This window comes from Calypte anna, chromosome 9 (genome assembly GCF_003957555.1).
Source record: "Calypte anna isolate BGI_N300 chromosome 9, bCalAnn1_v1.p, whole genome shotgun sequence".
NCBI lineage: Eukaryota > Metazoa > Chordata > Aves > Apodiformes > Trochilidae > Calypte > Calypte anna.
Window position 1 is genome coordinate 10,853,408 of NC_044255.1, and position 16,038 is coordinate 10,869,445.

Consider the following 16,038-nt stretch of genomic DNA (forward strand, 5'->3'; position numbering starts at 1 on the left):
ATGGTACCTTCTGATTTTAAGGTTGGTTTATCACAGTAAAATTTAAGTTAAACACTTAAAGTGTGAGTAGTTTTTTTTTTCTTTATTAAAGGCTGAAGGAGAGAACAAGAATGTTTTACTTAAATTTGGTATCTATCTGTTTCCCAGATTTCAATGGGCCAGATGCTACAAGACTTCGGAAAATTTCTTGGCATGTTTCTTCTTGTCTTGTTCTCATTCACAATTGGATTGACACAACTTTATGATAAAGGATTTACTGTAAATGAAGAAAAGGACTGTGCAGGAATTTTCTGTGAACAACAGAGCAACGACACATTCCATTCGTGAGTTTGGTATCTATTAAATGGCTCTATTGTTCTAGCTCTTGATTCCTAGTAATTAAACAAAACTGGAATTTTTCACGGAACTTGAATGAATATTAAGTAAACTCACTTTTGGTGCTTACTTTTGCCTAACCAGTTTGGTTTTTTTTCTTTTAGGTTTATTGGCACGTGTTTTGCTCTGTTCTGGTATATATTCTCCCTGGCACATGTTGCAATCTTTGTCACACGTTTTAGTTATGGTGAAGAATTACAGTCTTTTGTGGGTGCTGTTATTGTTGGTACCTACAATGTGGTGGTTGTGATAGTATTAACTAAGCTCCTTGTGGCAATGCTTCACAAAAGTTTTCAGCTGATAGCAGTAAGTGGTTTCTGTTTAATTACCTGTAATTAATTGCTAACTGTGCCCTTGGATTTTATATAGATGTCTTCCTGTGATGTGTAGACTAATCTACAGACCTCCATGGAGCCTTGTCTCAGCTCACAGGGGTTGTGTTTCCTTCAAAGAAACTATTTATTTGCTTTGTTACAAGTAAAACAGGCACTTTGCAAGGCTTTGGGCTCTGGGAATTGAAGATGCTCTAGATCCAATGATTGTCAGGGTGTTATTCTTGATATGGTGCAGTGCTTGGGCGTTTGGAGGGGTTTCTACCTCCATAGCTGAATGTTGTATTTACACTAGAGTATATAGTGAATTTGTGATACCTTTTGTAATTTAATTATTTAATGTTAGTATATTAAAACAAACTTATTCAAATATTATATATATTATCTACTAAATAATTAACTTTGAATAATGGTCAGTTTTTAAGATTTTTAAGTTTTAAGGGAAAAAAACCTTATAAGATAGCCTGTTAATATTTTTGCTCCTGATCTCTTTTAATGTTTCTGCTGCTTTAGAATCATGAAGATAAGGAATGGAAGTTTGCTCGTGCCAAGCTTTGGCTTAGCTACTTTGATGACAAGTGCACGCTACCTCCACCTTTCAATGTTATTCCCTCTCCCAAGACTATATGTTATCTTTTCAACAGTCTCAGTAAATGGATCTGCTCTCATACATCTAGTGGCAAAGTGAAACGTCAGAACAGCCTAAAGGTAAGAAAACAGTCTGGAAATAGTGCTTTGTTTGATTGAAAACTCATAAGAAACTCAAGGTAATCTCAAAAATTGTGAGGTTAGAGAATTTTTGGGGGAGGTAGATGGTTTAAAAAATACTACAGAACTGTGGAAATAAGCACAAAGGATCACTGAAGTCTGTCATAGTTGTGGGAGAGGGATTCTTAAATATTTTTAAAACAGATGTTCTTACTGTACCCTGTAATTTTGCATACTAATTTTGCAGTATCTTGCTCAAATACCATTAAATAAACTGCATTCAAACACTTTATGCACATTGAAAAACATTCAGGATTATGGCACTCATAGTTACTTCTAGGACAATTACCAAAAACACTTAGGTGACAAATTTTCGGTTTTGCTGGTATAGGAGATTATAATTTAGTTTAAACTTTGCTGGCAACTTACATCTAAATGTGTGTGTATCAGGAAGCATCTATAAAATAACTTAATTGATTTGTTCATATTTATTCTCTGTACAAATGTATACAGGCTATAGGGCTCAAAAATAACTTTCCCATTGTAAATGTGTAATATTGTTCAAAGGAATGGAGGAATCTGAAGCTGAAGAGAGATGAGAATTATCAAAAGGTGATGTGTTGTTTAGTCCACCGTTATTTGACTTCCATGAGGCAGAAGATGCAAAGCACAGATCAGGCAACTGTGGAAAACCTCAATGAACTGCGGCAAGACTTGTCCAAATTCCGAAATGAAATGAGAGACCTGCTTGGCTTTCGAACTTCTAAATATGCTATGTTTTATCCAAGAAACTAAGACCTAACTTTTAACTGAAATGTGTGTAGTTTGACCTGATTCTGTTACCAGACCAAATACAGAAGGTTATTGCACAACGGTACATTTGAAAATGCATTTGCATGAGTTGCAGCTGGGTGCAGAAGTGGTGAAAATAAATGCAAAAACAAATACCACCATTTTCATGAGCTCAAAATCCTAGTGTGTATATAGAATTTGTATATAGGAATTTTTTCATGTTCCTTAGACTGTGGCTGTCAGGTATCAGAGCTTCGTGACTAGCACAATACGTTTATTTCTTTTACTTTTGCTTTTGCTGTTTCTTCCTTTCTGATACTTGTTTCTGAAGTTGTGAGAGAAGATAAGTGTTTAAAAACAAAAATCCAGCTTATTGTTATTTTTAATAGAAAGTCAGATATAAAATAGTAGAGAATTTCCAGCACAGTTGGAAATTGTTTGACTGTAGGTTACAGTGCATATAAAGATTGTATGTCTCTGAAAGAGGCAGTTCTAGTGCCAACATGTTTATATTAACATAGATGGAATACTAACTAGAGAATACAAAACAAAATCCTCAACACTCTTCCTTTTCATAGGAACAGTGAAATTTTGAGCTCAGTACAGACTGACCATTTCTTTCATGTTTATGCTTACGTGCAAGACAATCAGTTCCTTCTTGGAACTGCTTGGATTACTCTATCAGTTCTTCAAAAGTGCATTTTACCACATGTGTCAAGATAGGGAGCAGAACCTGAAAAGTAACCCATGAATTTTTTAAGTTTCATACATTGAGTTTTTTGAATCTGGGTGATAAATTATTTGAATTTTCAAAACCTGTGATTTAACAGAAATGATACAAAGCACCTGAGTGCTGTTGTTTGCAGTGCTGAACAATTCCTCTGCAACTGTACACTTCAAGAAATACACAGTAAGAACATACATGGTACCTGGTCATTGGGCAGATGTAGTCTAGAAGGGCTTGCTTTAGACAGGCTTTATATATCCTACTCTTGAATTAGAGTTGGGTTTTTAAAATTTTTTTTCACCACAAGTGTTGACAAGCTAACCTTTTTTTTGTGTGAGGATCAGGAATAATATGTTTTGTGAGAACATGTGGTTTGACTTCACATACAATGGACAGTAAGGGCTTACAGCATTTTCTGTGTTAGAGGGTCCTATATGGCTTTATATGTTTATATAGACTTCAAGCTGACAAAGTGTAACTGAGAAAAATGTGAGATTCCAGTATTTTTAATGATGAAATAATTATATTTATGACAGCTAAAGGATTGGTTGACAACTTTTATGATGGTGCTCTTGCAAAATGGTGTAATGTGCAGAAGGCACAGGTAGCCGTAGTGGTTTGACTGCAGTTGATCTTGGGAGATTGATTGAGTGGAGGCTTACAAGAATGTTTACTTTTTCTGAAGGTATTCTTATAAAACTCTTTCTTGTAAAGGTAATATATTTTCTGTACTATGAAATTATGTATATGTGAATTAAGGGTTAATACTCTGCTTCCAGAAGTCTTGCAGTACAGAGGTATTCTGGTAAGTCTGGCTTTTCATGTGATTAAGAAGCCTAACCTCTTATATTCAAAGCAAAGAGGATCACTGAATTTTGTATTTGGACTCAGATCTCATGTTTGAATACACCAACATAAAAACTATGTGCTGTGTATGTTGTGTATCTCCAAGAAAGGAAGCAGACAAATAAAAGCTCTTTGAAAAATATTACTGTATTAATATTAGTCATATTTGAAACACATTATATCAGGTGCCATACTGGAAATAATTTCTTTGTCATGTTAAGATAAAAAGTTAAGGGAAGATAGCTGAAATTAATGTGCTACTACCTTTTTTCCTTGTTACTGTTTTTCCTTGTGGAACTGTCCTGTCACCCTTAAGTTCATTTAAGTGATTTCAAGCAGTGCCATGAAGTAATAATGAGCTAGTTCTGAACAAGGTTGGATTCCAGTTGCACTATGAACTGCTTGGCACTCAGTTCGTGCTGATCAGTCCTTTAGGAAGCTGAGTGGCTTCTCGTATCTAAAGCAGCAGGCTGATGTAGCTGTTTCTGATTGCTTTGGCTATGGCAGGCAGAGTTACTCAAGCTGTCTTGGTCACCTGCCTGTTGTGCATGTTTGCAGGTGTTGGGGCTCTGAGATCTCCTGTATGCACACTCACAAAGCAGTTTTGGACATGCACAGAGACAAAATTTTAGGTGTCTGTGATACTTCTGTAAACAGATGTCAAAAAATAAAAGCTGTGAGAATGTGCAGTTTACAGGGATACAGGATTCACAGTTTCTTAGTACAACATTTAGTGTGAGTCATGAAGAGATTAGGGGGTTTTTGAAACTACTGAAAAATGTTCATTTTTCTTTCATGTTAGCATCTGTTTTGGCTTAGAACTGATTTTTTCCTTGAATAAAAAATGGAGATACCTCCATTTGCAGCAGAAAGGTCAAAATCATTCATTCCTTAAAGCTTAATTCACGCTCTTGATAAAATAAGTGTTTGATTATTATTACTGTTGAAATTAAACATTGTGTTGCAGTTAAGTAATTTTGAGTATTTTGGTAACAGGTTGGATTTTTAAATGTCTGAGATTTACAGTTACTACATCTGCTTTTAAAAACTTGTGATAATTGTTACATAAACTTTGTAACTGATTCTTACTTGAGAAAAACAAAATCACTCAATGTTTCTTTCTGTCCTGGCTCCTGTTCCCTGTTGCAGGGCTCCTGCTGTCAGTGCTTTGATTTGGAAAAGAAACTGGTCTAAAGGAAGTGTTGAGAAGGCAGGAGCTTTCCCTACCTACCATTCAGGAAAGGAGAAACAGGCTGCCAGACTGCCTCACTGAGAAAAGTTGCATGACAGATGGACATGTCAGCATGAATAAAAATAGATTATTGTAGTTCAAGACAGTTCTGAGCATCATTTCCACATTGCTTCTCCCCAGGCTGCTGCTGCAAAATGTGGAGAGCGCCGTGCATAAAACCCCTTAATCTGCATAGGAATCAATACTTGGAAAATTAAAGTTTAAGAATTCTCAAATCACAAAATTAGATCTGCTTTGCAAACATATTGGTACTATTCCCAGAGAGAAATGCTGTTTGGGTTGGCAGTGAGGCAAAGGCCTAGCAACCCATACAGTGTCATTACAGTACTGAGCTGTTGGATGTGAGCTGCCAGCACAGCCTCTTTGTACCTTCCTGCCTTTCTCTCATTCTTTTGTCTCCTGCCTGGCTACCCATTACAACTTTAGAACAGACACTGCTGTGCTATGGAGTTGCACTGTGGCAGGATCTCCTGCATTACATTTGAGAATCAGTAACTGAAGAAGAGAACTCCACATTCCACTAGGAAATAAGGTATGAGGACGTCCAGTAGAGACTCTGTGTTTCATTCGTTTCCTGCCCATTAACAAAAGGACAGTGGTATGGTATTTATGTATGAGGAAAACAAGTACTTAAAGCTATATCATTTTTATCAGTCTTAAAGTTTTACCCAGTTTGAAAAACATCTGTTTCATACCTGCTTTTGACCGAAATGTTCTTCAGTTTCTCCATATTAACCTTCATGAATAATCAGTATCTATTCTTCCATCTTTGGTTATAGACTTTCAGAGTAGCAAATAACTATATACAACAGACAAATGTTTGACAACCATCTTTTAACATTATAACATTGTGAACTGTTTCCAGTCTGTTCCTACCCATAATCTTAAAACATTTATTTGTTGAACCTGTTGTATATAAGAATGGAATAAATTAGATATGCTATTATTACCACTACAGGTGCCAGACTGAGCATTGCTGTATTGTCTGTCCTTTCACAGTAGAGACAGAAATTTAACTATTTGCATGTGTACTTTAACACCACTAAATTAACTCCTACCTTCCTCTTCTCTAATTTCTTAATAGTGACATTTACTAACTCGATTGTAGTCATCAGCATAAAAAAGCTGTTTTACAGTTGTCTAATTCTTTGAAGAGTAAATCCAGTATCTATTCAAATCAGCAATTCAATACCTTCAGCAGAAGGAAAACAAGGCCCTTGATCAGCAGGGTCAGGTAGCATCAGTTGTGCTCTGCAAGACTCAAGCCATCAAAAGCATGTCAGTGATCAAAAAAGAGTTTCCATGTTTAGCCTGCCTCACTTTTATACATAATGAATAACTAGTTGATGTATAATTTAATTTTAAAATATTTTCTTAAGCACAGAGAATAATGCAGAAATCCATGTAATAAAACAACTTTAGAGAAAAAGCTAAGTTAAAATTAGTTACTATAAATATTGCACGCACTTAAATTACTATTTTATATACATAACTTCTTTAGACTGGGTAATTATAAATTAACAGCTTCCAAGTAATTGGAATTTGGTGTGTTTGAGATCAGATGGCAGTGCTGCAGATCTTCAGTTTAAAGACAGGAGGATCTGTTCTTGTTTTGATAGTTACATGTAATGGATTCCACTTTGTGCTAGGATGTGCTCAGGTGGATGGGAGAGAAGAAAAGGTGAGCATGGTCATGTTGGCTGTCAGGTGTATTTTCATGACTTAAACTAAATAAAAACTATTTTTTCAAGAGAGATGATAGAATGCAGCTGCAGAGTAGTTTTAACATGTTTTGTTTTTCAAGGCATTTAAGATCTTTGAGTTCTTAGTTTTAAAACTCATTACAAAGCTGTTGGGAAAGACTTTGCCTCTACCGTCTTCTTCTGTCTGGCCCATGATGATGTAGTTTAAACCTACAAAGGAGAACAGAAATGCAGGATGTTATTTGGTAAGTATTGTTCTTTTATCTCTGGTCTGTATTCCTTTTGCACTTTGCTACCAACGCTTTCTAACATTTTTTTCTGTCCTACCTAAGCCATGTATTTCCGTACCCATCTTTGCCATGCTTGTGGGGCAAAAAAGTAAAGGTATGTAAAAGTCAAGTAGATATATAAATGAAGCATCTACTATGCAATTTAATGTATAGGAGATATTCATTAAAGGTAGGTGATAAAATGAGTCTGAAAGATATTAGAAATGTAGTATCAATGGATAACAGCTGCTAACACCCGAAGTATAATGTGTCTCATTCATTTTGGATAGGTTACCATTTACTCAGCTTGAAGGATAGGTTAAGGCACTTCAGTCTTTTCATTCCCTTTTCCTCCCTCAAATACAAATATATATATATATGTAGGTATCTAGTAAGGCAAGCAAGGTGGGCATATAATGTTCAATAAGCCCTGGCTTTGGAGAAATCAAATGGATTTGGGTATTTTCATGGCTTAGAAGAGTTAGGGGTTTGCAAGGCCTTAGGCTAGGAGTGGCATTCTATGGGTATAAGCAGAAAAGTTTAGATATTAAGTAATGGCTATTAAATAATTCATAGAGATTTAGGATGAGAACATAAGTGCGTGGTTTGGAGACAGCAGGATTGTCTTACTAAAAGGAGAATTCATTCCACCAAGGATATTTTTCTGTCTCCCATCAAATGTCTTGTTTCTAGACATCTAAAGGTAAAGGCAAAAGCGAGTTTCTGACATGCATATTTCAATGTGGTACTGCCCACTTTGAATTAACGTGGTAAATACCAGTAGTATCCTGAATGTTACCAGGTTTGAGGTTTTTACACAGTGGGCCTAATACTACTCGTATTTCTACAGTAAAGATGTGTGTATATATATATATATGATGTGTGTGTGTGTATATATAGACAGTAGGGAAGCAATGAGGGGAGACATGTTGATTTTTGTTATTTGCTGTGACATATTGCTCTTCTAGGTTAAGCATGCTGTTTCTTTTGCCTCCTAAGTAAATCTGCATGAAAAATGACTCCAAAATACATAGACACAGAAACAAAATCAAACTGAGGTTCATCTGTGGGAACCAAATCAGATTTTATTGTATATTGCATGGGGCCGTTGGGTTTTTTGTGGTTTTGTTTGTTGTTTTCTTTTGGGTTTTTAAATTTTCAAACTGCTTTCATCTTTGATTTAAGTCTAATCCTTTCTAAGTAAAACTGATAAATACAATATAAACCTGGATAACTACTTCTTTTTATGTTAATTTGGTTATAATATTAATTACTGATTCTGGAAATAATTACTGTAATGATAATATATTTGTGGTCACATTTCAAGTAGCAGTTATCAAAACAGTTGTCTTGTATAAACACATGAAGCAGTAATTTTTGTGTACTTACCTCTTCTGATGAGAGGGCACTGCTTGCATACAACAATAATCTTGGCACTCATATTTTTGCCAGCTTGCTGAATTGCTAGATTTCCCTCCTTATATACATTAATGATTGATATTGTTGCATGCAGACTGCCAGCCCTTGTTATCGCTGTGATTACAGTTCCAGTTATTACTAGAACAAAACACATTTGATAAATTTGCATTAATGTGTAGACAAAAATTTTGAGGCATCATAAAAACTGAGTAAATATATTTGTCCATAATAAGGAAAAAAACAATGCTGGACTGGAAACAGTTACTTAAAATGTGGCTGTCATCTGTAATAGGTAACACACCACTGACAAAAACTGTTCCTAAAATGTATTGTTTTCTTGCAAGCCCAGTTCTACATTTTGATAACTTCAATTAAATAGTACAATTTGATACTCTTTTCAATTACTAATTTCAAAACAGTGGTGAAGTTGAATTGAGAATGTTTTAGCTTAAAGCATAGTTACCAACTCTCTGGAACTCTTGAGTAACAGGGAATAGTTAATGCACTAGGAGATTTTGATCAGAGGCACGATACTGATGGGAATTTGCCTATGTCAGCTAAATTTAGACTACTGATTAATTCATCATATCTCCTCTCTGTGAAAAGAAAGATGTTATTTTCTTTTTTTCTTAAGATGACTAAATTACTTGTAGGCCATCTCAGTTTATCAAAAGAGAGTGGTAAAAAGGTATCATCAGTTTTTCTTCTTGGATCACCTTTTGTAAATAAGATGTCTATCCTAGGGTTAATTAGATTTTCAATTATCAAGCATGTGCTGTTGGATTTACTTTACAAATCTACATAATCCACATTTTGAGTTAGTCGTAAATTTGCACATTATCTTACTTTAATCAAGAACTTTTAATTAAATCGGTATGTTCAATCAAAAGATATCTATGGATGTTAAAATGTTGGATATTGCAGTTTGTTTCTAGAAACAGGAAAAATTAAATGCCTGATGCAAGAGCTCTTCTTTCCTAAATTATAAAGTAAGTAAATAAACTTGGAATAATACTCTACAAACAGCATCTTTCTTCTTTCTTCACTTAGGATACACTTGCATTCACATTGGCATATAAAATATTTTAACTCTTACTTCTTCCATGAAAAAGACTGAAAACTTTCAAGTATTTGACAAAAGTATTTGAGAGTGACTGTGACTTATTACCCTGGTGCTACATGAAAAAGAGCAAGCTTTATATAGTGTCATTTACTATGAACCACATGAACTGAGATGTGGTCAGTAAGCAATCTTGTTTTGTTTTTTTTTTTAATCTCATGGGATGAACTATGAAATTAGAATTAGATTTAAACAAACAAGCAAAAAGGGGGTGGGAATTTTCCTCATCAAATTCTGAGGCATTTTATGGGGGATTAAAAAATGTTCTAGTATGGGGATATACTCTGAACCACTAAATCAGCAGTGAAAATGTCATCCAAATGCACAGTACAGCAAACATCATTTTTCCTGAGTGATGTGTCTGTGTGCAGAAAGCAGTGCTGGTATGATTCCATGCCTTCTAATCTCTTTTAAAAATATTTTGGAAGTCAGTGGATTGTGGAATAGTCAGCAGTACAGCATTTAATGTGTATTGTCTGATTACAGCAAGTGAGATGACAATGCAGTAGTTGAATCAATACTTCTCTGTAGGACATTGTCAGTCCTACATTGTCCTACATTGTCAGTTGCTTTTTCAGATGGAGAAAGTATATTTGTTCCAGATAAATGTGCAGTGCCTATTTTGGACCATCTCCAATAACGTATTGAGTGAAACACAGATAATAATGTCAGACATATACATAAGGTGGTGTAAAAATACAGCCTAGAACTACACTAAGCAAAATTCCTATGACTTTAAAACACTGTGACAAGTGAATAGTTTAAAAGAAACAAACTTTTTCCTTACCAAAGTTGCTTGAGCAATAATTGCTTTCAAGAGTTCCGCTTCTCTTACATTTTTGCTGGCAAAGGGCAACTGTTGGCTTCACAACTTTTTGAAGAACAAAAAGTAAATTGGAATTTTAATGAGGTATTTGAAACACATACAAAGTATTATGTTTAAAAAAAGAGGGGAAAGATCAATAGTCCTGATGTATGTGGTAATTTGGTCTGGTATTGCAAAGGATGAACATCACAATAACAATATTCCATTTCTGTGCAGTGACCTCCAATCATCTTTTCATGTGTGTCTCAGCTAGGGATCTGTTCCAATCACTTTATAGAACGGGATGTTACAGAAAAAGTACTTATGATTCTAGTGTGATCTTAAATGTGTATCATAGTGAGTGTTGTGTCCTGTTCCTATATACAGCCCTGGTAGTACATTTAAAGTACCATAACATTGTGTTACAGTCACACTTCAGAGGGAGAGAATGGCCTTTTATCTGAAAGTACTGTACTGTGATGGCAGAGATCAGAGTTCAAATTCCTTTTGTTTTGGGTTTTTTTTCCTAAATTTTCCACACAGCTTCATGAGTTTTTACTGATGACATTTTGAAACACAACACAATGTTTGAAGCATCAGTTTAATATTAGGGGTTGACATTTCCTTCTGAAACAGAGTGCTTTGTTTATAAACAAGTGATTGCACTTTGTATTTTTTCCTCCTTCAGTGGATGTTTAGAACCTCTGTACTTCATTCAGCTAACCCCTTCTACATAATGTCTGGGGATGCAGCATTTTTAAGACTTTTCTGTCCTTTTAATGTTTTTTTTTAATTGGTAATGACATCATAAGTATTAGAAACATGGAGCTGAGACAGAGATTAAAAGACCTAAACCTCTACATAACCCTAATTTTTAAAAAATCCCTACGTTAATTATTAAAAATATGTTTGCAGTTTTTCACTTCCTTTAGAATAGACCATTTTGTTAAGGTTTTATTCAGCCAATACTTTCTGAAGAACTTCTGACTAATTTTCAATCAGTAACTAGTACTTTTTAACTCAATGAATTTATCTTTCTATAATTTTGCAAGTTTCTGACATTCAAACAGATGTCACTAAAATTACTTTGTACCTAAGTGTAATCCCTGTGACTTTTAGAAGATCTGCATACCATTGTTTTCCCTTTGAATCCTAAAGTTAAAAATTAGACCTCACATCTTTCATTGATTTGATGTTGGTTGTTCATTTTTTTCCAGTCTTTATTCTGTGAGATTCTTTAGAAAGTTAAATGCCTCCCCTAAGGGAAAGTGCTGTGAAGAACAAGTTACTTTGTTTATTGAAGGCACATTTAGTCATATTCTACATGATACAGCCTCAATCCTACAGTCAGATCTACAGTCAGGGGAGTGAAACTCCATCACTTCCACCGCCTTGGTGTTTTTGTATGAATCTTTCCTCGTAGTCTGTGCTTCCGAAAATTTATTTTAATTGTAGGCTGAGTTACTTTTTATGAAGTGACTTCTGTACAGAATACAATGTTGATATAATATACTATATTCAGCTTGTAGAACTTTGAACTAAATGATAATATTTCACATTATTATTTTGAATCACAGTTACCACTTGGCATGGTGCCATGGCATGTAATTAGTTCCCTTGTCTCACAGCATCAGTTGCTAGGTCAGTCAAGTACCTCCTATCTCAGTGCCACATGCAGCACAACATAAACTAAGAATTTAATGTTCCTTGAGTCTTTCAGTTCAGTGTCTGTAGTAGGAAGATAAGAAATAAAGCAGGGAGGTGAGTCATAGGAAGCTGTCTGATTTTTTAGGTCCTCTGAATTTTCTAAATTTAAAAATGGCATTATGCATTACAAAAGATTTTTGTGTGGTCCTCTCAGAGGTGTTTTTGTGTGTGTGTGTGTGTGCTAACACTTCAAGATTTACTTTTGAGTTTATTAAATAAAGTGCCCAATGCTTTGTGCAAGTTTGAACAGGTCTTATTTACGAGATAATAAGCTCAATGCTTTGAGCTGCACACTTCTGAATGCAAACGATTGATCAGAAATTTAATTAAACTGCAGAGGTTTGGTGTGCTTTGGTTTGTTTTTAAGATCAGAACTGTCTACATGATGCTCAATTGATCAGACATCGAAAGGATTTTCTATTTCTGTCTGTTGGACACTTTCCCTCTCTTACCCACTCTCAGATAACTTGGCATTGTTTTTGTTCTCTAACCCTGATGTTGTCAGTAAAATTGATTTGGAATTCATTGGTAAAGTACACCTCTTCTGCATTTGAACACACTTAAACGGCTCACAGAGAAAAAATTCAATAGCAGAACCGTGAACAGAAATGCAGTGAGAGGTACCTGACAGCCTAGATTGGTTGAGAGCAAGTGTTTGAACTAGTGGCTTTGTTAAGAAGTGCTGTATGGTGAAGAAGAGCTGAATTACTTATTATTAGAGTAGCAGTTACATAAATATGATCTATAGGTCACTATGATTTTATTTTTATTTTTATCTATTCTAAATACCTTTCATATTTAAGCACCAGAGCTTCTTGGCTTCCTGCTGACAAACCATTGCTGTCCTGACTTTTGATGTCTTTTAGGTACAAATCAGGCTATGTGTTGCAAAAACATCAGAGATAATTTGGTTTTCTGCTGTAATTGTATCTTACATCTGTCACATTCAGGTTATGGAAATTGTAAGAATTTATTCAATATCTCAGTAATGAGGTAGTTCTGGCAATACTTTCAGATAAAACCTCCTCTGATCTTTCATATATGTTGTCTAGTCTTAAACAGAAAACTTATTTTTATAACAACTTTAAACCCCTGATTTTTTAAAAATAAAAATAATTCTAAGAGAGCATCATATTGTCAGGATGTCAACAGAATATGAAGAGAGCTTAGGTGGTTTCCATACCAGTTTTGCTTGGTCTTAATAACTATATTAAGAAAAATATGGTCATATTTGTGCATATGAAATTGTATAGAAGAAAGAGTTTCTTTAAAAAAAGCTATTTTCTGAAGTATTTAGAACGCCTTGGACAAAAAAATTTTGCTTACCCCTTCGCTAGTTAACTGTCAAAAATAGAGAAGAGACAGCAAAATTCAGCTGGAGCTGAATCACAGTTACAGTGGATAGATTTTCTTTTCCTAATGTAAGTAGATTCTCCTTTGAGTATATGAAGATGCTCTCCAAATACATTAATTTCAATTCATTCTCTCAACGTCTGAAGCACTAACAAACCATAAAGCTGTAATTTTTATATACTTTCTATTCCATTTTTTCTGTAACCCTCTTTGTGCTGGAATAGTTAATTTTCCTAAGAAATAAAATAAAGCCAGTAGAACTTACTTGAGGTAGCAGGGACTGTTGTGGTAGAAGGTGGAACTGTAGTTGTGGGTAACTTTTTTGGTCTAAATTTATAATGGCCAATAAAACCATCAGCTGTTAAGCTTAGATCAGACAAAAACTGAATGAGCAACTCATTTCCCTCAGACAGAATAGGCCTGAAATGGGAAAAAAAAAATTTCCATTGTTAGAATGTCAAAGCCAAAAAGCATTAATAGCATTATTCTTACAAAAAAACAAAACAAAAAAAACCCCAAACCAAAACAACAAACCCAAACTAAAACCAAACATAAAAACAAAAACCCAAACAAAAACCAAAGAAACAGACAGAGAGGATGCTTCACTTTAATTACTGGTCTGAATGTGGTATCTGCCCCCAGACTAATACTGAAATGCATGTTTATTTCCTGGTGTGTCAGACACTGCTGTTATGAAACTCATTCTGATGAATCATCTGAACTTCATGGATAGAGAAATGCAAAAACTCAGGGAGAGACATGATACTAAGCAGCTCCTGGAAATTCAACTGGAGGTAGAAAATGTCATATTTAATTTTAAAAGGAATAAAAATCTTTCAGAAGCCTAGCACAGACCTGGTATCAAAAAGACATGTGACAGATGAATTTATAATTCAAGTTACTTACGCGGGTGGGCTGTCTCCACAGTACTTCCCAATTCTTTCAGCATCATTGATTTCCCCACCATTAAACACTGCGACGTAGTCATATCTGCAGTAGTTGTCTCTCTCCACATCAAACTTCTCAAACCTTAACTCTATTAGCTGCAGAGAAAGTGCAAATAATTCATTAAGGTTTTGATAGAACTTACTAGCACTGCTTGTAGTAACTGACACCTTCCTATAAATTACTGGTTGTTTTTTATATCCATAAGATGAAGTCCTTAGTCTACTTAATTGTGGAGCAAAGTATTTTAATCAACATCACTTCTTTCCAACAAACAGTTCAACGTACAACCCCATTGTTCTCTAAAACATTTTGTTCTCAAATGCATCCAAGAAACTTCTGTTAAAGTTATTTTTAAGAGTGAATGAAAAATATGATTGTAGGTACTAGGTGTTACGCTGCTTTTAAAATAACCCTTACAAACCCTAAATGAAAGGAAAAGGGTCTTTTAGTGTCCTAAAAAAAAGCCAGGGCAGAGTTAGTGTCAGCATTTCACTGACTTCATTAGCAGCAGGGTTTGAATTACTGTGGTTGTCAGTTCTGTGATTACTTGATGCAGAAATAAAAAGGACAGAAACAAAAAGTATAGAAAGAAAATTAGTAAATAGTAAGACTAAAACTTAGAGAAAGTAGGTAGTTAAAGGAATTCTGCTTCCATATGCAATTTCCATAAATGCTGGGGCTTTACAAGTCATAAGTGAGAACTAGTCTATCTGTGGTATTTCAAGTATTGATGCTTTTATCTCCAATATGACTTGTATCTATGGACATTTCTACTTAAGAAAGAAAAACAATGGACAAGAAAACAGAAATGAACTTTTCTACTCTGAAACTAAGTTCTGAAGTATCATTCTGTCAGTTGTGTGTAGCAAGGAAGGAAAACACAACGTAAGTGCACAATTGAAACAGACAATATATGAATTTAGGTTGCTTATTTATAAGAAGCAAGACAGTATTTAAATCACCTTCCCATAAATAGCACAAATGGGACCTGAATGACAACACTGAATTGTGTTGGTTGTAGACATGCAGGATTTCTCTTTTAAGAGTTGCCTCAAGCAAAGATGATCTTAAATATTTTAAAACTACAAAGAAAAAGTCATTCCTACACTGCATATACTTTGTTTTAATGACATAGTAAAAATTAATCTCGTTCTATTTTTGTAGTGATGATGGCCTGTTATCCTTTGTCTTAGTTTTGCCTGGATTTGCTTTTGCACTATGTGTGAGGCATCCTTTTGTTTCCCATAAAACATGAGTGACCTAGGGGGACTTGGTATCTGAGATGAGTAACAGGCCTGTTTCAAAAACCTTTTAATCACAATGAAAAAATGCACGTTAAGTGGAGGCACCCATCTGAATAATACAGCTGTGTTCAAAAAGGATGGTATAGAAATAAGTAATGTGACTGGGAGCCTAAATTTTTGTATAGCAGGCAAAACAGCAGGCCACAATATCTATTTCTATTTTCCGTAAGTGTACTTTGCACTAATAAATGACAGAATAGAAGCTCTTTGCCATCATGAGAAGCTCTTTCATCTTCTCTGATAAATGAAGTAGTTATTGGTCTATATTAGAATCAAAGCAGTGCCTTGCTTTATGGTTCACATGTCTGTGAAAGGGAAATAGAGACAACAGCATCTACATTTTGGCAAAAGGAGGAGTGAACAGCTCTTCATGTGCAC

General features: G+C 34.8%; 2 protein-coding genes across 4 annotated transcripts in view; one reads left to right on the forward strand and one right to left on the reverse strand.

The window, feature by feature from the left end:
* TRPC1 (transient receptor potential cation channel subfamily C member 1) overlaps positions 1 to 3,922 on the forward strand; it is an 18,258-nt gene extending 14,336 nt beyond the window's left edge. For 2 of the 3 annotated variants that reach the window (XM_030456091.1, XM_030456092.1), the window contains 4 exons: positions 148 to 323; positions 480 to 681; positions 1,221 to 1,415; positions 1,983 to 3,922. In XM_030456091.1, the coding sequence (XP_030311951.1) occupies positions 148 to 323; positions 480 to 681; positions 1,221 to 1,415; positions 1,983 to 2,210 (801 nt within the window). In that variant the 3' untranslated portion in view covers positions 2,211 to 3,922. Of the gene's footprint in view, positions 1 to 147; positions 324 to 479; positions 682 to 1,220; positions 1,416 to 1,982 lie in introns of those variants that run through there. The other variant, XM_030456093.1, reaches the window with a different exon arrangement.
* PCOLCE2 (procollagen C-endopeptidase enhancer 2) overlaps positions 3,203 to 16,038 on the reverse strand; it is a 25,184-nt gene continuing 12,348 nt past the window's right edge. The window contains exons 5-9 of the mRNA XM_030456094.1: positions 14,315 to 14,451; positions 13,674 to 13,828; positions 10,331 to 10,414; positions 8,394 to 8,561; positions 3,203 to 6,945 (exon numbers count right to left, since the gene is read on the reverse strand). Of these exons, the coding sequence (XP_030311954.1) occupies positions 6,815 to 6,945; positions 8,394 to 8,561; positions 10,331 to 10,414; positions 13,674 to 13,828; positions 14,315 to 14,451 (675 nt within the window). The 3' untranslated portion in view covers positions 3,203 to 6,814. The remainder of the gene's footprint in view (positions 6,946 to 8,393; positions 8,562 to 10,330; positions 10,415 to 13,673; positions 13,829 to 14,314; positions 14,452 to 16,038) is intronic.